Source organism: Mirounga leonina, unplaced genomic scaffold (genome assembly GCF_011800145.1).
Source record: "Mirounga leonina isolate KUSES-001 unplaced genomic scaffold, KU_Mleo_1.0 Mir_91, whole genome shotgun sequence".
Classification (NCBI taxonomy): domain Eukaryota; kingdom Metazoa; phylum Chordata; class Mammalia; order Carnivora; family Phocidae; genus Mirounga; species Mirounga leonina.
The window spans coordinates 9,929,981-9,951,308 of NW_023270839.1; the positions used below are offsets into that span (position 1 = coordinate 9,929,981).

Consider the following 21,328-nt stretch of genomic DNA (forward strand, 5'->3'; position numbering starts at 1 on the left):
AATAAATGAGTGAAGGAATGTTTCAAAGGAGGAAAAGAAAATGGTGGAAAAGAGAAAATACATCATAGTATGGTATCTGAATAATAGACACTAACAATTAGGTTTTAGCACCTTTGAGTGTGTTTGGGATGGGGAAATAGTGTACATTTTGTCAGTAGTAAGTCCATGGCTTTGGGAGTCTCTATAAGAATAATGTGAACAGAATTTGGTTTCCAGGGTGGGATGTTTCAGGATTGGTAATACCATTCATCGGGGCCTAAGATTTTAAAGACAATCTAAGGCACATTGTGTTGGGGGATGAAATTCAAGAAGAAATTCAGGAAAAATTCCTGGATATATTGATAGGGAGGCCTGGAAGGATATGGGGAAAACTAAAGACACAACTATTTTTTAATTATTTTATTTTTTATTTTTTTAAGATTTTATTTATTTATTTGAGGTAGAGCGAGAGCGAGCAAGAGAGAGCACAAGTGGGGGGAGAAGGGGAGGGCCGAGAGAGAGGGAGAAGCAGGCTCTCCACTGAGCAGGGAGCCCAATGCAAGGCTCAATCCCAGGACCCTGAGATCATGACCTGAGCATAAGGCAGATGCTTAACTGACTGAGCCACCTAGGCACCCCAAAAGACACAACTGTTGAAGTTAAGCTTGTCAAAATGCATAGAGCAGGTCATTTTCCCACACATGGGGCTGATAATTAGAACCTTGGGAAAAAAATTATTTTAGGGAGACAACTTTGAAGGCCTGAGACTCACCTGCCTAAATCTCTCCTAAAATATCTCTTTTAGTGCACTCTTATCCCAGAATTAACACCTTTAATAGCTTTTGCACTTGTATAAAGATTTTTTTTTTTAAATTTTAAGTTGCATACCACTGTAGGACATTTGCTTTTTGACTTGTTACTAGACATGTACACTGTGAGAGGAAATTATATACAATTAAAATGACTATTTTATTTTAAAAATTTTTTAAAAAGATTTTATTTATTTATTTGATAGAGAGAGTGAGAGAGCACAAGCAGGGGGAACAGTAGAGGGAGAGGGAGAAGCAGGCTCCCCGCCAAGCAGGGAGCCCGATGCGGGGCTCGATCCCAGGACCCTGGGATCATGACCTGAGCCAAAGGCAAACGCTTAACCATCTGAGCCACCCAGGCGCCCCTAAAATGACTATTTTAGAAAATCTAAGAAAAATTGGCAAATATGAAATAATATAGAAAGAATTAAAAAAAAATTAATGGCACTACTAGTCCTTTTATGGGTCACATAAAAATAATACTTAGTTGCATTTCCCCATTTCCCCATTCCTTATATATTTCTTTTTTTTATTATGTTATGTTAATCACCATACATTACATCATTAGTTTTTGATGTAGTGTTCCATGATTCATTGTTTGCATATAACACCCAGTGCCCCATTCAGTATGTGCCCTCTTTAATACCCATCACACCAGGCTAACCCATCTCCCATCTCTCTCCCCTCTACCATTCCTAATATATTTCTTTTTTTTTTTTTTTAAAGATTTTATTTATTTGACAGAGACACAACGAGAGAGGGAACACAAGCAGGGGTAGTTGGAGAAGGAGAAACAGGCTTCCCGCAGAGCAGGGAGCCCGATGCGGGGCTCGATCCCAGGACCTCAGGGATCATGACCTGAGCCAAAGGCAGACACTTAACGACTGAGCCACCCAGGTGCCCCCCTAATATATTTCTAATCATATTATCGCAATTTTTTGCATGTCTTCATAAAATTTTTTTAAAATTATTTTATTTTATTGAAGTATAGTTGTAACACAATGTTATGTTAGTTTCAGGTGTGCAACATAGTGATTCAACTTCTCTATACATTATGCTATGCTCACCACAAGTGTAGCTACCATCAGTTTCCATACAATGCTATTGCATTACTATTGGCTATATTCCCTATGCTGTAATTTTATCCCTGTGACTTATTCATTCCATAATTAGAAATCTGTATCTCTCACTTGCCTTCACACATTTTGCATGTCCCCTTACTACTTTTTCCTTTGGCAAGTGGAATTGCTGGATCTTTGGTATTTCTATTTTTAATTTTTTGAGGAACTTTCTTTTTTTTTTTTTTTAAGATTTTATTTATTTATTTGACAGAGAGAGACACAGCGAGAGAAGGAACACAAGCAGGGGGAGTGGGAGAGGGAGAAGCAGGCTCCCCGCAGAGCAGGGAGCCCGATGCGGGACTCGATCCCAGGACCCTGGGATCATGACCTGAGCTGAAGGCAGTCGCTTAACCAACTGAGCCACCCAGGCGCCCTTGAGGAACTTTCATACTGTTTTCCATATTGGCTATACCAATTACATTCCCACCAATGGTGCACAAGGGTTCTTTTTTCCTTTCATCTTTGCCAACACTTGTTATTTCTTGTTTCTTTGATGCTAGCCATTCTGACAGATGTAAGGTGATATATCTCCTTGTAGTTTTGATTCGCATTTCCCTGATGATGAGTGATGTTGAGCATCTTTTCATGTGTCTTTTGGCTATCTGTATATATTCTTTGAAAAATATTCAGGTCCTCTGCTCATTTTTAAATCAGATTGGTTGTGTATGTGTGTGTTGAGTTCTATAAGTTCTTTACATATTTTGGATATTAACCCCTTGTTGGGATATACCATTCACAAATATTTTCTCACATTCACTAGGTGCCTTTTCACTTTGCTGATGGTTTCTTTTGCTGCGCATAGGTTTTTTATTTTGGTATAGGCCCAACAGTTTATTTTTGCTTTTGTTTCCCTTGCCTGTGGAGACCTATCTGAATGTTGTTAAGGCTGATGTCAAAGAAATTACTACTATGTTTTCTTCTAGGAGTTTTATGGTTTCAGGTATCACATTTAGGTCTTTAATCTATCTTGAGTTTATTTTTTGTGTTTGATGTAAGAAAGTGGTCCAGTTTTGTTCTTTTGCATGTAGCTGTCCAGTTTTCCCAGCACCATTTATTGAAGAGTAGCTATACTATTTTCTTTTTTTTATACTATCTTATTTCTATCCTCAGACTTATACACACTATCCTCTCTGCATGGTTAGTTTTTATTCTACACAGATAGAGAGAAAAGCCCTTTAAAAATCATAAAGCATTTAAAATATCAATTATTATTATTTCATTAAGTTTTTTTCAGGTAATCATATTTCCAGGTCTCATCTCTGTTTCAGTACATTTACCCTTTTATATTGAGTGGTACTAAGATAAGGAATATAGTCAGTTATAAGAACCTAAAACAACCCAAAAAGCAAGCAGTTAGAAAAAAAACTATTTTCACAAAATCCTATTTAAGAATTAGATTTGCTGAGAAGAAATTTTTTGACAAGCCCAGTTTGAGGAACAATCCAAAATTGTGAAGGGCCTACATATAGAAAACAATTATTCTGGGGCGCCTGGGTGGCTCAGTTGGTTAAGTGACTGCCTTTGGCTCAGGTCATGATCCTGGAGTCCCAGGATCGAGTCCCACATCAGGCTCCCTGCTGTCAGCAGGGAGTCTGCTTCTCCCTCTGACCCTCCCCCCTCATGCTCTCTCTCTCTATCTCATTCTCTCTCTCAAATAAATAAATACAATCTTTAAAAAAAAAAAGAAAAAGAAAAAAAGAAAACAATTATTCTGAATAAGAAAGGGAAAGATGTTCTGGTTGTTCTGGTGGGTGAGAAGGAAGATGAGGAAAGAAGAGAAAGAGGCAGAACACTTATAATATTAAAGATTGAGTGTTCAGCACAGTGGCCTTTCCTATGACTTTACCTAACCCCAACCTGTAGTCAGGTTAATAAACCCACACAAAACTGGAATTACTTTGTTTTTGGATAAAATGTTGAAGGGGTGAGTCTCACATCCAGATTGATATGATCAAAACAAGACAGGGTGTAGATTCAGGGGTGGGAGGAAGGGAGCACACATGAACATGTTTATATGGTATGTATGTAGGGAGATAGTGGTGGGTACTTTAGACATGTGATCACTGAGAAACTGGGGGTCAGAGACAAATTTAGCTATATCTGCAAAAGATAGAAGCAGACCAGGTGACATCTGGGTTATATACGGTTTTTCTGCAAAGAGTCCTGAGAATGTTTTACATTTTCCTGTTTGCATGCAAGACATACAAGAATATTAATACAATAAAGCCTAGTACAAATGATTTATGCAAGTTCTTGTAAGATCTTATTTGCTATTTGCTTCATTGAGATGCATTTCTAAAAATATTCCAAGGAATATGAGAGACATATTTGCCTCTCAAATTTACTTAAGACCATTAACCTCCTATAATTTTATATCACTGTGTCCTACACATATATGGATTCTAGTTCTTGAGAGGCTGTCTTTGACAAAATCTCATACTCCTAAACAGTTTTCTCAGGGCCTTCTTCATCTCCTTATTCCGGAGGCTGTAGATCAAGGGATTGAAAAATGGAGTCATCACAGAATAAAATAGAGTCACAATTTTCTGGATCCCTGTTGGATTGCCAGCTGTTGGGCTCACATACATCACCATGATAGAGCCATAGAACAGGGACACCACGGCCAGGTGGGAACCACATGTGGAGAAGGCCTTATGTCGACCTTCTGCTGAGGGGACCCTCAGCACAGCTCTGATCACCAAGGTATAGGAGCTGGTAATGAAGAGGAAGGTGGAGAAAATGAGGACTGAGTTATAGATGGCACAGATGGTCTCAGTGGCAGGAGCTGGCACACAGGACAGCTTCATAAGAGGTCCTGGGTCACACAGGAAGTGATCAATTGTATTGGGACCACAAAAAGGAAGTTGGGAGATGAGGTAAACTGGGAGGAGAAAACAGGAGAAGCCAGACACCCAGCACCCAGCTCCTATTCTGATGCAGCGCTGAACAGTCATGACAGTGGGGTAGTGCAGGGGCCTGCAGACAGCAAGGTACCTGTCAAAGGCCATGGCAGACAAGAAGAAGGTCTCAGTGGTACCCATGGAGAAGAAGAAGTAGAACTGGAGGAAGCAGCCATAGAAGGAGATGGTGCTGGTCTCAGACAGCAAGTTGGCTAGCATATTGGGGACAGTAGAAGTGACATACCAGATCTCCAGGAAGGAAAAATTGGCCAGCAGGATGTACATGGGGGAGTGGAGATGGTCATCCCACAACACTGCAGAGATAATGCACAGGTTTCCAGTTAGTGTCAGGCCATAGATCGCAAAGAAGAATGAGAAGAGGAGGATCTGAATCTCCCAGGAACAAGGGAATCCAAGAAGAATGAATTCACTCACAGAGTCAGAGTGGTTATTTTCAACTGGGTTTTTCATTTTTTTCCTCTTCAAACTGCAATAATAAGACATCACCATGTTACAAATGACTCTACATCTTAAGATGTTCTCCAATTTTCTTTACAATTCAATTGGAAGCACAGTTTTAGATTACTTAAAGATATTTAGCCCTCTTCGCCCCAGTGATATTGGGAGGAAATAAGTAACTTGGGGGTGTGGGTGCTTGTTACAGCTTTACCATCATGATCCCCATTCCCATCATGGGCCATTAAACCCCTGCCTTTGTTTTGTGTCCTCAGCACTACATTAAATTAAGATAGATGCTTCTTGTCATTCAGAGGCTTTCAACCAAGTTCAGAAATGACTTTTAATCAACCATTGCTTATAGCAAGGCCACTTGTGACATTTGTGTGCCCTCTTCTTTTTAAAGATCTCCTGAAATCACACAATTTGCAATGTTACTTTCTCTCAGTGTTTAGAGACATAGGCACAATTCTTCAAAGTACTCTTTATTTTTAACTTGGTTCCCTTTGCAGTTAAAAATTTGTTGCCAAAGAGAAGTAAGCTTCTTGTTCTGTCACCTTGAATAAACACTTTAAATGAAATTGGTATGAATGAATGAGGTTTATTTTTATTTTTATTTTTATTTTTTTAAAGATTTTTAAAATTTATTTTAGAGAGAGCGAAATTGAGAGAGATCACAGAAGGAGAGGGAGAAACAGACTTGCTGCTGAGTGGAGAACCTGATGCAGGGCTCGGATCATGACCTGAGCCAAAGGTAGATGCTTAATCGACTGAGCCACCAGGTGCCCCTGCATGAATGAGGTTTAGACTAATGACTAATGGTTCTCTTTTAACCGAGAGTTACCGTAACTAGAGTACACAGGCTTCAGTCCTCAGCTGAAATTTATCACATGCAGGGAAAGTACCTCATGATGGTATTTTATATATATTTTGTCATGTAAAGTAAAAATGACTATGTTGTCATGTCAACAAAAGCATTCTGAGATTTGAATTATATTAATTGGAGATCTGTGCATAGACTAGTCATCCTCATTTCTCTCTACATATTATCTCAGGCTTCTATGTCAGAGTTTCTCCTGGTTCACTTGACCTGTACATGGGTCGTGTCCCTCCCACCCCACCCAGGACCTAACCCTTGATATTTTTCCTTCTCCCACAATCCTCTCTCTGTAAGTGACCTGACAGTTAGCCCCTTGCTATAAAAACCAACCATCTGGGTTAAGACGAAGCGAGATTTTTCCTCCCTAGCTATGAAGTCTCTTCTGCAACCTGGAATTATCTACCCAACTTCTTTCTCAACATCTCCAGTTGATATCTAATGGAACATGCCTATGATTAAACTTTGATTCTTCTCCCCGCAAACTGGCCAATCCTTCCTTCACTGCCATATCACTAAATGGCACCACCATTCACTAAGCTGCTCAGTCTGTACACTTTGGCCACATCCTTACCACTCCTCTCAGTACTCTGTATCAACAAGTGCTCTAGGCCTCATGTTCAAAACATTCAGAATCTGAACAATTTTTAGCATTCCTATCAGCTTTCACCCTGGTGCATGCTTCTATGAAATTCTCATTTTCACCACTACAAAAGCCTTTTAAATTGCCTGTTTCCATTTTATATGCCTAGAGACTGTTACCTACATAGTAGCTGAGGACAGTTTTTAGAAAATCTGACCATGTCAGCTACTTGATCTCAGTCTTTTAAATATACTTAAAACTCCCAAATTCCTTACCATAGCTAGGAAGGTCAATGAGGCCTTCCTCCATGTCCTCATTTCTTACCACTCTTCCCCCTACTGGCCCCACTCCAGCTGTGCTGATCCTTGACCATGCCAGGGGCGGCCCATTATCCAGGCCTGGAACATCCCTCTCTCCACCTGGCCAGTATTCACATGCCTCAATCTGTTAACTTCATTCAGATTTCTGGTAAAAATCAGAAACTCACAGAGGCCTTCCCTATTTTAGTCCATCTTTGCTACTCTGTTTCCCAATCCCACTTTAGTTTTCTTTAAAGTGCCTATCGCTACCTGGCATTGTATTATCTACTTAGTGTGTATTTTCTGTCTCAACAGTCTGAATGTAAGAGGAATACATTATGTTGCTCACCAACATATTCCTAGAATCTAGGACACTATCTGGTATATTATAGGTGCTTCTTAAATATTTGTTGTCTCAATTAATGACATGCCCTAATATTAACCAATTAAGGAAATAATTGTGTGTAGCCAGAGGAAAAAGGTTTTTAAAAAATGCAAAGATTGGAAACTCCACTTTGCTAAAAACAAAAGCTAGGCAACAAAGATTTTGTTTTTTATGGGGATACACCATCAGTCCAAGGAAACAGGAGGATATCCATGACAGGAGCCTGCTCAAGACAACCATGTTTGAATAATTTCATCTTTCTTTATGTCTCTTTCATCCACGCTGCTTTGTGCCGTGAGTTTTCTTATTGTTGCTAAGTTATTATAACCTGCTCTAAGGGTGTGTGTGTGTGTGTGTGTTGTATGTGTACTCTGTATCTTGCTGTCTTCTCTGTTTCTAATTGTCCAAATCTTTATTTTTATTAAATGGCTTTTATAATTGTTCCCTCTCATTTTTATTTTTTTTATTTTTTTTAATTTTATTTTTTTAAAGATTTTATTTATTTATTTGAGACAGAGAATGAGAGACAGAGAGCATGAGAGGGACGAGAGTCAGAGGGAGAAGCAGACTCCCTGCCGAGCAGGGAGCCCGATGCGGGACTCCATCCCGGGACTCCAGGATCATGACCTGAGCCGAAGGCAGTCGCTTAACCGACTGAGCCACCCAGGCGCCCCCCTCTCATTTTTAAATAGGTAAGTGAACTGTTTTAGGTTATTCCCTCTTGAAGAAAATGTGTTTATAGTCCATAACTGACATTTTTTCTCTATGTAGTCAATCAATGTCCTTTAATAGAAAAATGTCCTTCTCTTACTACCTGATGTTTTCTTCTGCCCCATATTCAGGGTCAGGAAATCTGGTATATGTGATTTGAAAAAGTAATAAGGTATAGAATGAAGTTGTCATTCCACAATTTATTCTTGGCCCATGTGGTTTTGTGGTTCAGCTAACATCTCAATTTAAGTAAAATACTATTATTTTTATTAAATATATTTATTAAAATATTTATAAATAAAACACATATGACAATATTTATTTAGAATAGTTCTGATGCTGGAGGTTATGTTATATAGTTGAGAGTGTAACCAATTTCCATTAGGAGGAAGCTATTTTAAATTACATTTTCATATGGAAAAAATATAACAAAGGGTTAGAGGAAAGTGAAAAGGACATTACCAAAAAAATCTGAGCTGTACCTTACTTAAAGCTGTTATGTGAGGATTCTAGAATCCAATAGAGGGCAGACATCCATGGAGTCCGCCTGGGTCTCCTTGTTCTCTCAGTTCAGCAGGACAGTGTGTAGCCACGCTAAACACAATGGTGCTCCAATTCACATTTCTTTTCAGGCTTCTGAAAGGGGATGAGTGTTGGAAGATAATATTAGCAAGGATAGCAATTATTTGAAGCCCACACAATGACTATACTGACCTTTTCAAGCTGGTTACATGAAGTTATAAAGGGCACCGTGGTCTCTCCTGATTTGGGAATGACTGATTACAGCCCTGCCTCTAAAGGAGGGTATGTAGCAAACACATTCTGAATCGTGATTATTCTGTTCTTGACAGTCCATCTTGGAGGTGTGGTGATCCAGAGCACGCTATGTGTGCATTCAGGCCTTACTGCTGAGCTCCAGTCCCTTGTGCACTTTTTAATAAATATGCCAAGGTTTGCTTCTGACCCTCCTGGATTATCTGACTTTTCCCAGTGGTCTCATCTAGGAATAAAAATGAGAAAGTTTTGGCTAGAAGTCAGAAAGTATTTCTTTAACTGAGGCCTGAATTGTTCCAACCTCTAGGGGAAAAAGGAAAGATGGTAAGGCCTGGATCTTAGCTGAAGAATAAGTTGGTCTTAAGCCTTGGATCAGAATGTTAAATATAACCAGAAGCATCTGCATTTTTTTTTATAGTAATGCAGCTGTGTTTTCCTGCAAAAGAGATGACACTTGGATTTAGGAATGAAAATGTAAGAGCAAAGGGTTCTACAAAACCAAAGGATATAAAGATAGAGTTTAGTTATAGTAAAGAATTTACAAAACCCTTCAAAGGATTGTTCCATCTGTTCCTTCCTTTCTATAATTGAATACATATACCAACCCCAAGCATGCTATGGTAATGCTGGGATTTTTAGATCAGTAACAACTGTTCCATTATTACTTGACTGTAAAGTGTTGTCCTACTTGTTTTGTGAATTTGTCCTTTTAGTCTTACTTCAGCCTGGGTAAAGTAAATTGAACATTTACATCAACATTATAACTGCTACAACTAATCTTGTGACTTTAGAACGTATAATGGAGGTAATGCTCTAATCCTGTTTGACTCTACAGAGATCAGATAAAGAGTCCTTCAGAAATTCTGGGTCTCATAATTTAAGAAGCACATGGGCAAATGGCAGTAATTTTGGAGGAAAGCAATTTAGAGGGGGCCTTGGAAGTATGAAAAATGAGTAACAGTGGAAGGAACTTGCATATTTAAATTGGAAGACAAAAGACTATCAGAAAAAAGGGAAAGTGACCATTTAACAGAACAGTTCAATTTGTCCTATTTGTCTCCAAAGTACAGAATTTAAAAAAAAAGGTAAAAGTTATAGGGAGATACATTATAATTCAATATGTGCTCAATATGGAGAATAGCTTTCTAACAGAGAAACCTGTCCAGTGATGGGACAAGCTACTTCAGAAGACTACTTTCAATCATGGATTTTGTCAGATGTAGGCCAGGAAAGTGGTAAGAAGAATTTAAGTAAGCATCAGAAGCAATTTTTTTTTTCAATCCTGAAACTCGATGATATGCATTTAAGATATGTCCAGGAAAAAAAAAATTTACCCAGGTAACCTCAGTGACATAAAAAAAAGTATAGTGGGAAATACTAAGTTTAGTGAGAACTTGAGGTTTTCATTAACACTGATAAACATGAATAGTATCTTCTAAAGGCCATAAGTTGACAATAGACAAAGGGGGGAAAAAGGGAATTCTGAACTGTGCTGTAGTCAGTAAGATCCCAGAGTTATGTCATGTGACTACAAATAGTCCAATTCTATTAATTGAAGAAATTGGTGTTTTTTTTTTTCTTCCCTGAAAAATGTGTGTGGGACTCTTACTCTCTGGACCAAAATTTGAATGGCTCTATAGTTTGGCCAAAGGCAATTCTGCAAGAATTGTGTAGGGGGGTTCTGGGAATTTTGAGGAAAAAGATATGACCATGAGGTGGCAGTAGCACACGCAACTTTTATTTGGGGACACTGCTTTGACCATTTGCTTGCTGGGGAAATCCCTCAACTTTCATGAGGCCTTTCAGAGGCTATAGGCTGACAGGCCAGTACTCAGAAGGGGAGGAGGACTAAGGGCTAACCAACCACCAGGAGATAGATGGGGATCAGAGAGTAAGCTTACTTGACTAGGTGCTGTTAGCCTGGAGAAGGGGAGAACTCTGTCAGAAAGTTCCAAAGGGCAGCAATAACTTGGGGGTCTTTATTTATCTATGGCTGGCAGAATTTATCTTCTCCATGGCTAGAAGATATTGGTCACAGTTCCCTGGGATATGCAAAGTAGGCAGGCTCTAGATGGCTAAAAATCTATTTATTTGGGCTATATATAAAATAGTTAGGTATGTAAAAATTTTGGCACCTGTCGGCTTTTGAGCTACCAGGATTCAACCTGCTGTGAAGAAGTAAACAGTCTAGGGGTCAATATACAGAAGCCATCATTGGCTCATTTATATAACAGAAGGGCTTTGAAATAGATTGTGATGCCTTTTTACTTTATTTTCTGTGTTTATCCAGACTTCAGCATTCATGCTCTCTCTACCTGCTTTCATGTATACATGTACACATATATATGTATATGTATGCACACACACATACATACCACGTCTTTTTTATCCATTCATCTATGGATGGACACTTGGGTTCCTTCCATATCTTGGCTATTATAAATAATGCTGCAATTAACATAGGCGTGCATATATCTTTAAATTAGTGTTTTTGTTTTCTTTGGTAGTGGAATTACTGGATCATATGGTAATTCTATCTTGAATTTTTTGAGGGACCTCTACAGTATTTTCCACAATGGCTACACCGATTTAAATTCCCACCAACAGTGCACAAGTGTTCTTTTTTTCCCACATCCTCACTAATGCTTATTTCTTATTTTTTGATGTTAGTCATTCTAACAGGTGTAAGGTAACATCTCATTGTGGTTTTGATTTGCATTTTCCTGATGATTAGTGATGTTGAACATCTTTTCATGTGTCTGTTGGCCATCTATATGTCTTCTTTGGAAACTTATCTATTCAGGTCTTCTGCCCATTTTTAAATCAGATTGTGTGGGTTTTTTTTTTTTTGGTGTTGAACTATATAAGCTCTTTATATATTTTGGACATTAACCTCTTATTGGGTATACCACTTGCAAATATCTTCTCCCATTCAGTAGTTTGCCTTTTTGATTTGTGGATGATTTTCTCTGCATAAGTTTTTTATTTTGATGTAGACCCAATGGTTATTTTTGCTTTTATTTCACTTGCCCGAGGAGACCTATCTAGAAAAATGTAGCTAAAGCTGATGTCAAAGAAACTACTGCCTATATTTCCTTCTAGGAATCTTACAGTTTTAGGTCTCACATTTAGGTTTTTATCCATTTTGAGTTTATTTTTATGTATGGTATAAGAAAGTGTTCCAATTTCATTCTTTTCCATGTACCTGTCCAGTTCTCTCGGCATCATTTATTGAGGAGACTGTCTTTTCCTTATTGTATATTCTTGCCTCATAGATGAATTGACCATATAAATATGAGTTTATTTCTGGGCTCTCTATTCTGTTCCATTGATCTATATGCCTATTTCTGTGGCAGTACCATATTATTTTGATTACTAATACCTTGTAGTATATCTTGAAATCTGGAATTGTGATGCCTCTAGCCTTGTTGTTCTTTTTTAAGATTGCTTTGGCTAGGGAACTTAAAATGTAATGCAAATTTTCTGGGAATCTGTTTTTTTTTTTAAGATTTTATTTATTTATTTGACAGAGAGAGACACAGCGAGAGAAGGAACACAAGCAGGGGGAGTGGGAGAGGGAGAAGCAGGCTTCCCGCTGAGCAGGGAGCCCGATGCAGGGCTTGATCCCAGGACCCTGGGATCATGACCTGAGCCAAAGGCAGACGCTTAGTGACTGAGCCACCCAGCTGCCCCTGGGAATCTATTTTTTTTTCTTTAGAAAAAATTATTGGAAATAGATCACATGTGTGTATATTTTTAAGATGTTTGGCACACACTTGCCTATTTTAAATTTGTAGCAAGGTAAATTGTCATTGGTTAGAGATAACTGGAAGACAGTACTGGTTTGTGATTCAGAGGAACTTGGGCCAAACTTTATGATATACTAGCTGGCTGGGGTGGTAAATCACTTAACATTTATGTGCTTAGATTCCCCATGTAATATTGTCAGAGCCTCATGAGTTAGGGACACTCTTTGAATTTTTAGACCTTTGATGAATTGCAAACATGGTTTCAATCTAGTTTCAGAGAACTGACAAAGATCTCATCGATTCCTGGGTCATTCTGCTAGAATAAAGTAGATTTTTTTTTTAACCAAACAAGTAAAAACATCACTTTCAGCAGGCAGGATAAATTCATTATGAAAAATGCAGATGTCATTCTAGAAAACATTTTTGTGTATTCTTTTTTAAAGGATGCCTTGTGGGTGCCTGGGTGGCTCAGTGGGTTAAACGTCTGCCTTCAGCTCAGATCATGAATCCCAGAGTCCTGGGATCGAGTCTCACATCAGGCTCCCTGCTCAGCGGGGAGTATGCTTCTCTGCCTCTCCCCTGGCTCATGCTCTCTCACTCACTCTCTTAAATAAATAAAATCTTTTTTAAAAATTAAAAATAAAGGATGCCTAGTGTTGAGAGGACCAGTGGGTATTAGAATTGTTTTCTGAATGAATACCTTGTTTCCAAGTGCTTTTTTTAAAATTTAAATTCAATAGCCAACATATATTACATCATTAGTTTTTGATGTAGTGTTCAGTGATTCATTAGTTGCATATAAAACCTAGTGCTCATCACATCACATCCCCTCCTTAATGTCCACCCCCCCACCCACCTCCCTTTCCACAGCCAGTTACCCCATCCCCCCACCCACCTCCCTTTCCACAGCCCTCAGGCAAGAGTCTCATATAGTTTGTCTCCCTCTCTGATTTCTTCCTATTCAGTTTTCCCTCCCTGACCCTATTGTCCTGTGCACTATTTCTTATACATTCCACATGAGTGAAACCATCTGATAATTGCCTTTCTCTGATTGACTTATTTCATTTAGCATAATACCCTCCAGTTCCATCCATGTCAATGTAAATGGTAGGTACTCATCGTTTCTGATGGCTGAGTAATATTCCATTGTATATACGGACCACATCTTCTTTATCCATTCATCTGTTGAAGGACATCTCGGCTCCTTCCACAGTTTGGTTATTGTGGACATTGCTGTTATGAAGATTGGGGGCAGGTGCCCCTTCTTTTCACTACATTCATACATTTGGGGTAAATAACCAGTAGTGCAATTGCTGGGTCATAGGGTAGCTCTATTTTTAACTTTCTGAGTAACTTTCCAGCCAGAGTGGCTGTAACAGCTTGCATTCCCACCAATAGTGTAAGAGGGTTCCCCTTTCTCCACATCCTCACCAACATTTGTTGTTCCCTGCCTTGTTAATTTTAGCTATTCTAACTTGTGTAAGGTGGTATCTCATTGTGGTTTGGTTTTGTATTTCCCTGATGACAAGTGATGTGGAGCATTTTTTCATATGTCTCTTGGCCATTTGTATGACTTACTTTTTAGCATCACTTTATTTTTATTTATTTTTTTAATTTAATTTTATTATGTTATGTTAGTATGACTTCTTTGGAGGAGTGTCTGTTCATGTCTTCTGCCCTTTTCTTGACTGGATTATTTGTTTTTTCGGTGTTGAGTCTGAGAAGTTCTTTATAGATCTTGGATACCAGCCCTTTATCTGTTATGTCATTTGCAAATATCTTCTCCCATTCTGTAGGTTGCCTTTTAGTTTTGTTGACTGTTTCTTCTGCCATGCAGAAGCTTTTTATTTTGATGAAGTCCCAAAAGTTCATTTTTGCTTTTTATTCCCTTGCCTTTAGAGACGTGTCTTGCAAGAAGTTCTGTGGCTGAGGTCAAAGAGGTTACTGCCTGTATTCTCTTCTCTGATTTTGATGGATTCCCCTCTCACATTTAGGTCTTTCATCCATTTTGAGTTTATCTTTGTGTATGGTGTGAGAGAATGGTCCAGTTTCATCCTTCTGCATGTGGCTGTCCAATTTTCCCATACCATTTATTGAAGAGACTGTCTTTTTTCCATTGGATATTCTCTCCTGCTTTGTTGAAGATTAGTTGACCATAGAGATGAGGGTCCATTTCTGGGGTCTCTATTCTGTTCCATTGATCTATGTGTCTGTTTTGTGGCAATACCATGCTGTTTTGATGATCACAGATTTGTAATATAGCTTGAGATCAGGCATTATGATGCCCCCAGCTTTGGTTTTCTTTTTCAGCTTTCCCTGGGATATTTGGGGTCTTTTCTGGTTCCATACAAATTTTAGGATTGTTTGTTCCAGCTCTGTGAAAAATGTTGATGGTATTTTGATAGGGATTGCTTTGAAAGTGTGCATTGCTCTGGGTAGCATAGATATTTTAACATTGTTTATTCTTCCCAAAATACCTAAAGGACCTGTAGAAGGACTAGCAAATAAAGCCTAAACCAAGCAGGGAAGAGAAATAGTGAAGATTAGAGCAGAAATCAATGAAATAGAAACCAGAAGAACAGTAGAACAGATCAATGAAACTAGAAGCTGGTTCTTTGAAAGAATTCGTAAGATCAATAAACCTCTGGCCAGACTTATTCAAAAGAAAAAAGAAAGGACCCAAAGTAATAAAATTATGAATGATAGGGGGAGATCATGACTAACACCAAGGAAATACAGAGAATTTTAAGAACATATTATGAGCAACTGTATGTCGACAAATTAGGCAATCTGGAAGAAATGGATGCATTCCTGGAAACTTAGAAACTACCAAAACTGAAATAGGAAGAAATAGGAAATCTGAACAGACCAATAATCAAGAAGGAAATTGAAACAGTAATCAAAAAGCTCCCCCAAAAACAAGAGTCCAGGGTAGATGGCTTCCCAGGGGAACTCTACCAAATATTTGAAGAAGAAATAATACCTATTCTCCTGAAGCTGTTTCCAAAAATAGAAATGGAAGGAAAACTTCCAAACTCATTCTATGAGGCCAGCATTACCTTGATGCTGAAACCAGACAAAGACCCCATCAAAAAGGAGAATTACAGACCAATATCCCTGATAAACATGGATGCCAAAATACTCACCAAGATACTAGCCAATAGGATCCAACAGTACATTAAAAGGATTATTTACCACGACCAAGTGGAATTTATTCCTAGGCTGCAAGGGTGGTTCAAATTCTCAAATCAATCAATGTGATTGCTAGATCACATTAATAGAAGAAAAGACAAGAACCATATGATCCTCTCAATAGATGCAGAAAGAGCGTTTGACAAAATACAGCATCTTCTTGATTAAAACTCTCCACAGTGTAGGGATAGATGAAACATACCTCAATATCATAAAATCCATCTATGAGAAGCCCACAGCAAATATCATTCTCAATGGGGAAAAACTGAGAGCTTTTCCTTTAAGGTCAGGTACATGACAGGGAGGCCCATTCTCACCACTTTTGTTCAACATAGTACTAGAAGTCCTAGCCTCAGCAGTCAGACAAAAAAAAAAAAAAAGAAAGAAAAAAAGAAAAAGAAATAAAAGGTATTCCAATTGGCAAAGAAGAAGTCAAACTCTCTCTCTTCACAGATGACATGAGACTTTATATGGAAAACCCAAAAGACTCCACCCCCAAATTACTAGAACTCATGCAGCAATTCAGCAATGTGGCAGTATACAAAATCAGTGCACAGAAATCAGTTGCATTTCTATACACTAACAATGTGACTGAAGAAAGAGAAATTAAGGAATTGATCCCATTTACAATTGCACCAAAAATCATGATACCTAAGAATAAACCTAACTAAAGAGGTAAAGGATCTGTACTCTAGAAACTACAGAAAACCGATGAAAGAAATGGAGGAAGACACAAAGAGATGGAAAAACAGCCCATGCTCCTGGATTAGAAGAATAAACATTGTTAAAACACCAAGTGCTTTCTAATATGTCATCCCACTGGGATTTGGTTTCTTCATCTATCATTTTTAGTGTGAAACCTGGGCTTGAACTAAGCATTGCCTATAGACTGCCCTTCTGAACCTGGCTTCCAGTGATGTGCTGGCATCCAGAACCCTCCTAGGAGTTTTTCTTACATGACTGAATCTCTCTTTCAGAGTCTCCAATTCTCTCTCTCTTGTCCACCTTTCTTTAGCCTTTTCTGGAGTTGCTCACAGAAGTCATCCTATTTGATCTCTCTTGGGACAAATTGAAGTAGTCCTCTTTCTGCAGGTGGTGGTAGCTCTGCAGCTGCAGCTAATAAGAATAAGGTCCAGAAATAGCAGCAGGAAGTAAGTCCCAGACTTGGCCACCAAGTGGTAGGTAGTGAGCCTTAACTTCAGATTGCACCAGGAACTTCTTAGGGCCTGGCAGCTGAGCACATAAAGGGTGGCTTTCTGCTCTCCATGCTAGTGGCCATACATCCATCTTGTCCTGCTCGACTACAAAGTCCCACTGTGGCTGGCATAGCCTCAAATCCTTGCTGGCTGCCCTTCTCCAGGACAGGAACCAGTTCTTCTAGTACCAGGCTCTGTCCTGCCTACAATGGGATACAAGGACATCATAGTGGAATTGGCTTCTGGGGTGCTACCCACCCAATTTCCACCACCAGCCATAAAAAAGGGATTAAAGAACAGCCAAGCAATGCAAGAAAAGGTCAGCAGAAGCACAGGGTGAAGCTGGTTAGAAAGTCCTGAAACTCAGGGTCATGTGGGCAGTGACCAGAGAGGAAAAAGGGCAGTGGTCTCTTGGAGTAGTCAGAGGCACTGGCCCTACAGATGGATTGCTCTAGCCCATACACAAAAGTATTTGGGGCCTGTGTTGCTCAGGGTCCCACCCAAGAGCTTTCCTACTGGCAAATGAAGGCAATACCTGAGAAACATATTGAAGCATTTGGGAGGCTGCTGTCCAGCCTCAGGGCCCATTCAGAGTTGAGCAGAAGCAGCCACAGGAGGCCCAAGTCCCTGAAGCTGTCCAGAGGGAAAATTGATACATGCATATAGGAGTCTTACATCCTGGATTTTCCGGGGCCAGTTTTAGATTAGATAATGAGTCCTAGTCTAGTTTGCAAAGCATCATCATGACAAATCTTTATGAAGATTTAATTGAGATATTAATTTTTGCAATAAAAGAATGGAAATAACTGTACTGTATAACAAAAGGATTGGTGGTGGGTGGAAGGGGGTCTGAATCCCTAGATAATAATTCTAAGTGATAATTATTGTGTAGTTGTGGCATGCATTTTTATCCTAATCCCCCTTCTGGAAATTCCCTTTCTTATATCCTGCAAAAGTAATTTTCAAGTTACTTGAAGGACAATCCCTCTTCTAGGCAAATGTTGATCTCACCACATAAAAATTTACAATCCATACCATATTGGTTGAATGGCATATTAAAGTTCTTAAAAAGCGATGGTTATAAAAACTTGGTATACTATAGGAACAAGTTTGATATTATATTAAATAAACATACATATAAATGAAAATGTAAAGTGTATTGTATCGTTGTAAAGTGATGGAATTCTGGATGCTTTTCTTCCTTAAAAATTTTCCTTACTGTTATTTTAATAATGTTGCAGCAACAAATAACAATGAACTGTCACTTATTTTTTTGAACTTAAGTAATTTATTACAAAGTAAATAATTTCCCTCTCCAGTTTTTAGGAGATATTCTATTATCTAAAACCCAATTAATTGACCAATTAAGCTTTTGGTGAAACTTTATTTAGGTAAAAATATAGACACTCAGAATACTGTATTTCTGAATATTTTGATTGATGTTGTTAGAATTAGAATCTGCCCCTTAAGGAGATTGGAAAGGGGTAATGTATAAGGAAAACAAACAATATATGTCTGAATGTCATTAGGCTAGCATAACATTATGGTCCCATAGAAATTTTGGATAATTGCTTTAAGGGTTTATTTAGCAGGGGTGCCAGATCAACAAAATAATACAGTCAAATGAGAAAAGAACCACAAACAGAAAAAAATACACTTTTCTTTTATTTACAATCAAACAACTAAACAAACAAAATTATATAATTTAATTGATCCCAGAACTGTTAATCTAAATTATCAAACAGAACACAGAAATTTTTATCACAGAAGAACCATATGAACTACCCAGAAAACACCCAGATGTGTACATTCCCTAGTTTATGTACACTCTAAGTGCCAAAGAAGAACCCAGTACTTCATTTATCTATATAACCTGGCCACTTTATGATTATAAGTGGCCCCATAGATGTTTAATTTCATAAGCTGATATAGTTAATATCAGTAGGCTTATATTTGAAGATTTGAATAACTATATAATCCTGACTGCTTTTTGTGATACTATACTGACCTGATAATGGAGGGATCATCTAGTATATCTTGGATTATGTTGAGATGCCCCAGAACTTTCCTCAGAGCTGCTTTTATCTCCTTATTCCTAAGGCTATAGATGAGGGGGTTGAAGAGTGGAGTTACCATAGCATAGAACAAAGTTGCAACTTTCTGTATACCAGCAGAATGCCCAAGTCCTGGGCTCACATACATGACCATCAGAGAGCCATAGAATAGTGATACCACAGCCAAATGAGACCCACAGGTTGAGAAGGCCTTATGTCTCCCAGTGACTGAAGGCATATGCAACACAGCTAATAGGACAAGTATATAGGACCCAAGGATAAAAAGGAAGTTACCAAAGATAACCAGTGAGCTTAGAGTATAGCAAAGCTGTTGGGTTGTTGGAGCAGAGGCACATGCCAATGCAAACAGTGGCCCTGGGTCACACACAACATGGTCAATAATGTTTGGACCACAGAAGGGCATCTGAGAGATGAATACAATGGGGATCAGGAACCACAGAAATCCACAAACCCAGCAGATAATGACCAGTTTGGTACAGAAATGCCCAGTCATGGTATTAGGGTAGTGCAAGGGACGGCAAATAGCAAGGTACCGATCAAAGGCCATGATGGCCAAGAGGAAACATTCAGATGTTCCCAAAGAGAAAAAGAAATAAAATTGGAGGAAACATCCAGTAAAGGAGATGGTCTTTTTATCTGAGAGGAAATTGACCAACATCTTGGGGACTGTAGAAGAGACATACCAGATCTCTAGGAAGGAGAAATTCCCCAGGAATATGTACATGGGGATATGGAGTCGCCATTCACACCACAGAGCACAAACAATGGCCCCATTCCCTGTTACAGTCAAAACATACATTGTAGTGAAGAGTGAGAAAAGGAGGATCTGAATCTTCCACTCACAAGAAAAGCCTAGGAGTATAAATTCTCTTACAGAAGCAAAGCTGGAATATGACTCAGAGACATTCATTGGGTCAGTAACCTGCAAAGTCAAGAGACATATTGTCATCAGTTAGGACTAGTTTTAAATGTGCTCCTTTTTCAGAATGAAGAGAAGACAATGAACATGGGGTCATTTTTCAAAAGAATCATCAGGTAGGAAGAGAATGTAGTTTACTTGTTTTGGTTATGTACTCTGAGTTTTGGGCATAGTAGGTAGCTGGCTGCACAGAAACAAACTTTGCCTGCTTCTGAATCTCTTCCTCATTATGGTACCATGATAGAACTGGTAAAGTTAAACTCTTTTTTTTTTTCTTTTAGAGAGAGAGAGGTGTAGGGGAGGAGCAGAGGGAGAGAGAGAATCTTAAGCAGGCTCCATGCTGGGCAGGGCTAGATCTCACGACCATGAGATCATGACCTGAACTGAAATCAAGAGTCAGACACTTAACCAACTGAGCCACCCAGGCACCCCAAGTTAAACTCATTTTGTAAAGCTTATTATTTTGGAGCAGGGATGATGTACGGTAGTTTCTGGATAGCATATAACACAAAGTTAACACGTAATATGTACTAGTTCCTCATCTTAAACTCATCTTATAGGGCAATAGACTCTTAGTAAAGGTTTTAATTTTACTATTTACATCTCAGTTAAATATATTGCTTAACATATAATTTAAATATGAAAAATAAATGGACATATTGTATAGCAAGTTGGCAGTAATTTTAAAGCCAATATGCCTCATTTCTATTGCTATTGCTCTTAGCTTAAGCATCATAAAAATGTTATACCATAATGTTACTTACCAGCACTGACTTTTAATATTGCAGTGTTGCAGTGTTTTCTGTTGGAAGCAGTGGCTTTAAGTTTTCATTTAATCTTTTACCTGTAACAGTTTGCAAAATAACAGCTACGTATGGGAGTTTATTTTTTGAAGACTTTTTCCCCCTCATAAAATTTGGCATTGATTTTTTTATATGCTTGTTTAAGTTAAAAATTTGCACCGGAAGACAGAAGCCAAATATTTTGTTTTTGTTTGTGTTATAAGTAAACGTACTTTATCCTACATTCTCATGGAAAAGATGTCAGGGATCTGAGTTCCCTGAATTTTCTCTGTGTGTGTGTGTGTGTGTGTGTGTGTGTGTGTGTGGCAATATGTGGGGATGTGAGTTCTGAAAGTTGTGAGGGCTTACATTTGTGGCACAAACAAAATTTTCAGAAGCAATTTTTCTTTCAACCTATTGTCCATACCAGTGCTTGGAAAAGCCTTTTAGAATGATTTGTGGAAGCTGTCTTCGTGCTTCTTTTAGTAGTACGTATATATTTTTTAAATGTTTCAAACCAG

At 38.5% G+C, this 21,328-nt stretch overlaps 2 protein-coding genes across 2 annotated transcripts; both read right to left on the reverse strand.

The window, feature by feature from the left end:
• Positions 1-607: 607 nt before the first annotated feature.
• LOC118003519 (olfactory receptor 11H6-like) lies at positions 608-5,319 on the reverse strand. The gene is made up of 2 exons (XM_034994578.1): positions 4,358-5,319; positions 608-686 (listed from the first exon to the last, which is right to left on the reverse strand). The coding sequence occupies exons 1-2, from the start codon at positions 5,317-5,319 to the stop codon at positions 608-610; spliced, it is 1,041 nt and encodes a 346-aa protein (XP_034850469.1).
• A 13,710-nt stretch (positions 5,320-19,029) lies between these two features.
• Positions 19,030-20,043, reverse strand: LOC118003520 (olfactory receptor 11H12-like). The gene has a single exon (XM_034994579.1). The coding sequence runs from the start codon at positions 20,014-20,016 to the stop codon at positions 19,030-19,032; it is 987 nt and encodes a 328-aa protein (XP_034850470.1). The 5' UTR covers positions 20,017-20,043.
• Between the last annotated feature and the right edge of the window lie 1,285 nt (positions 20,044-21,328).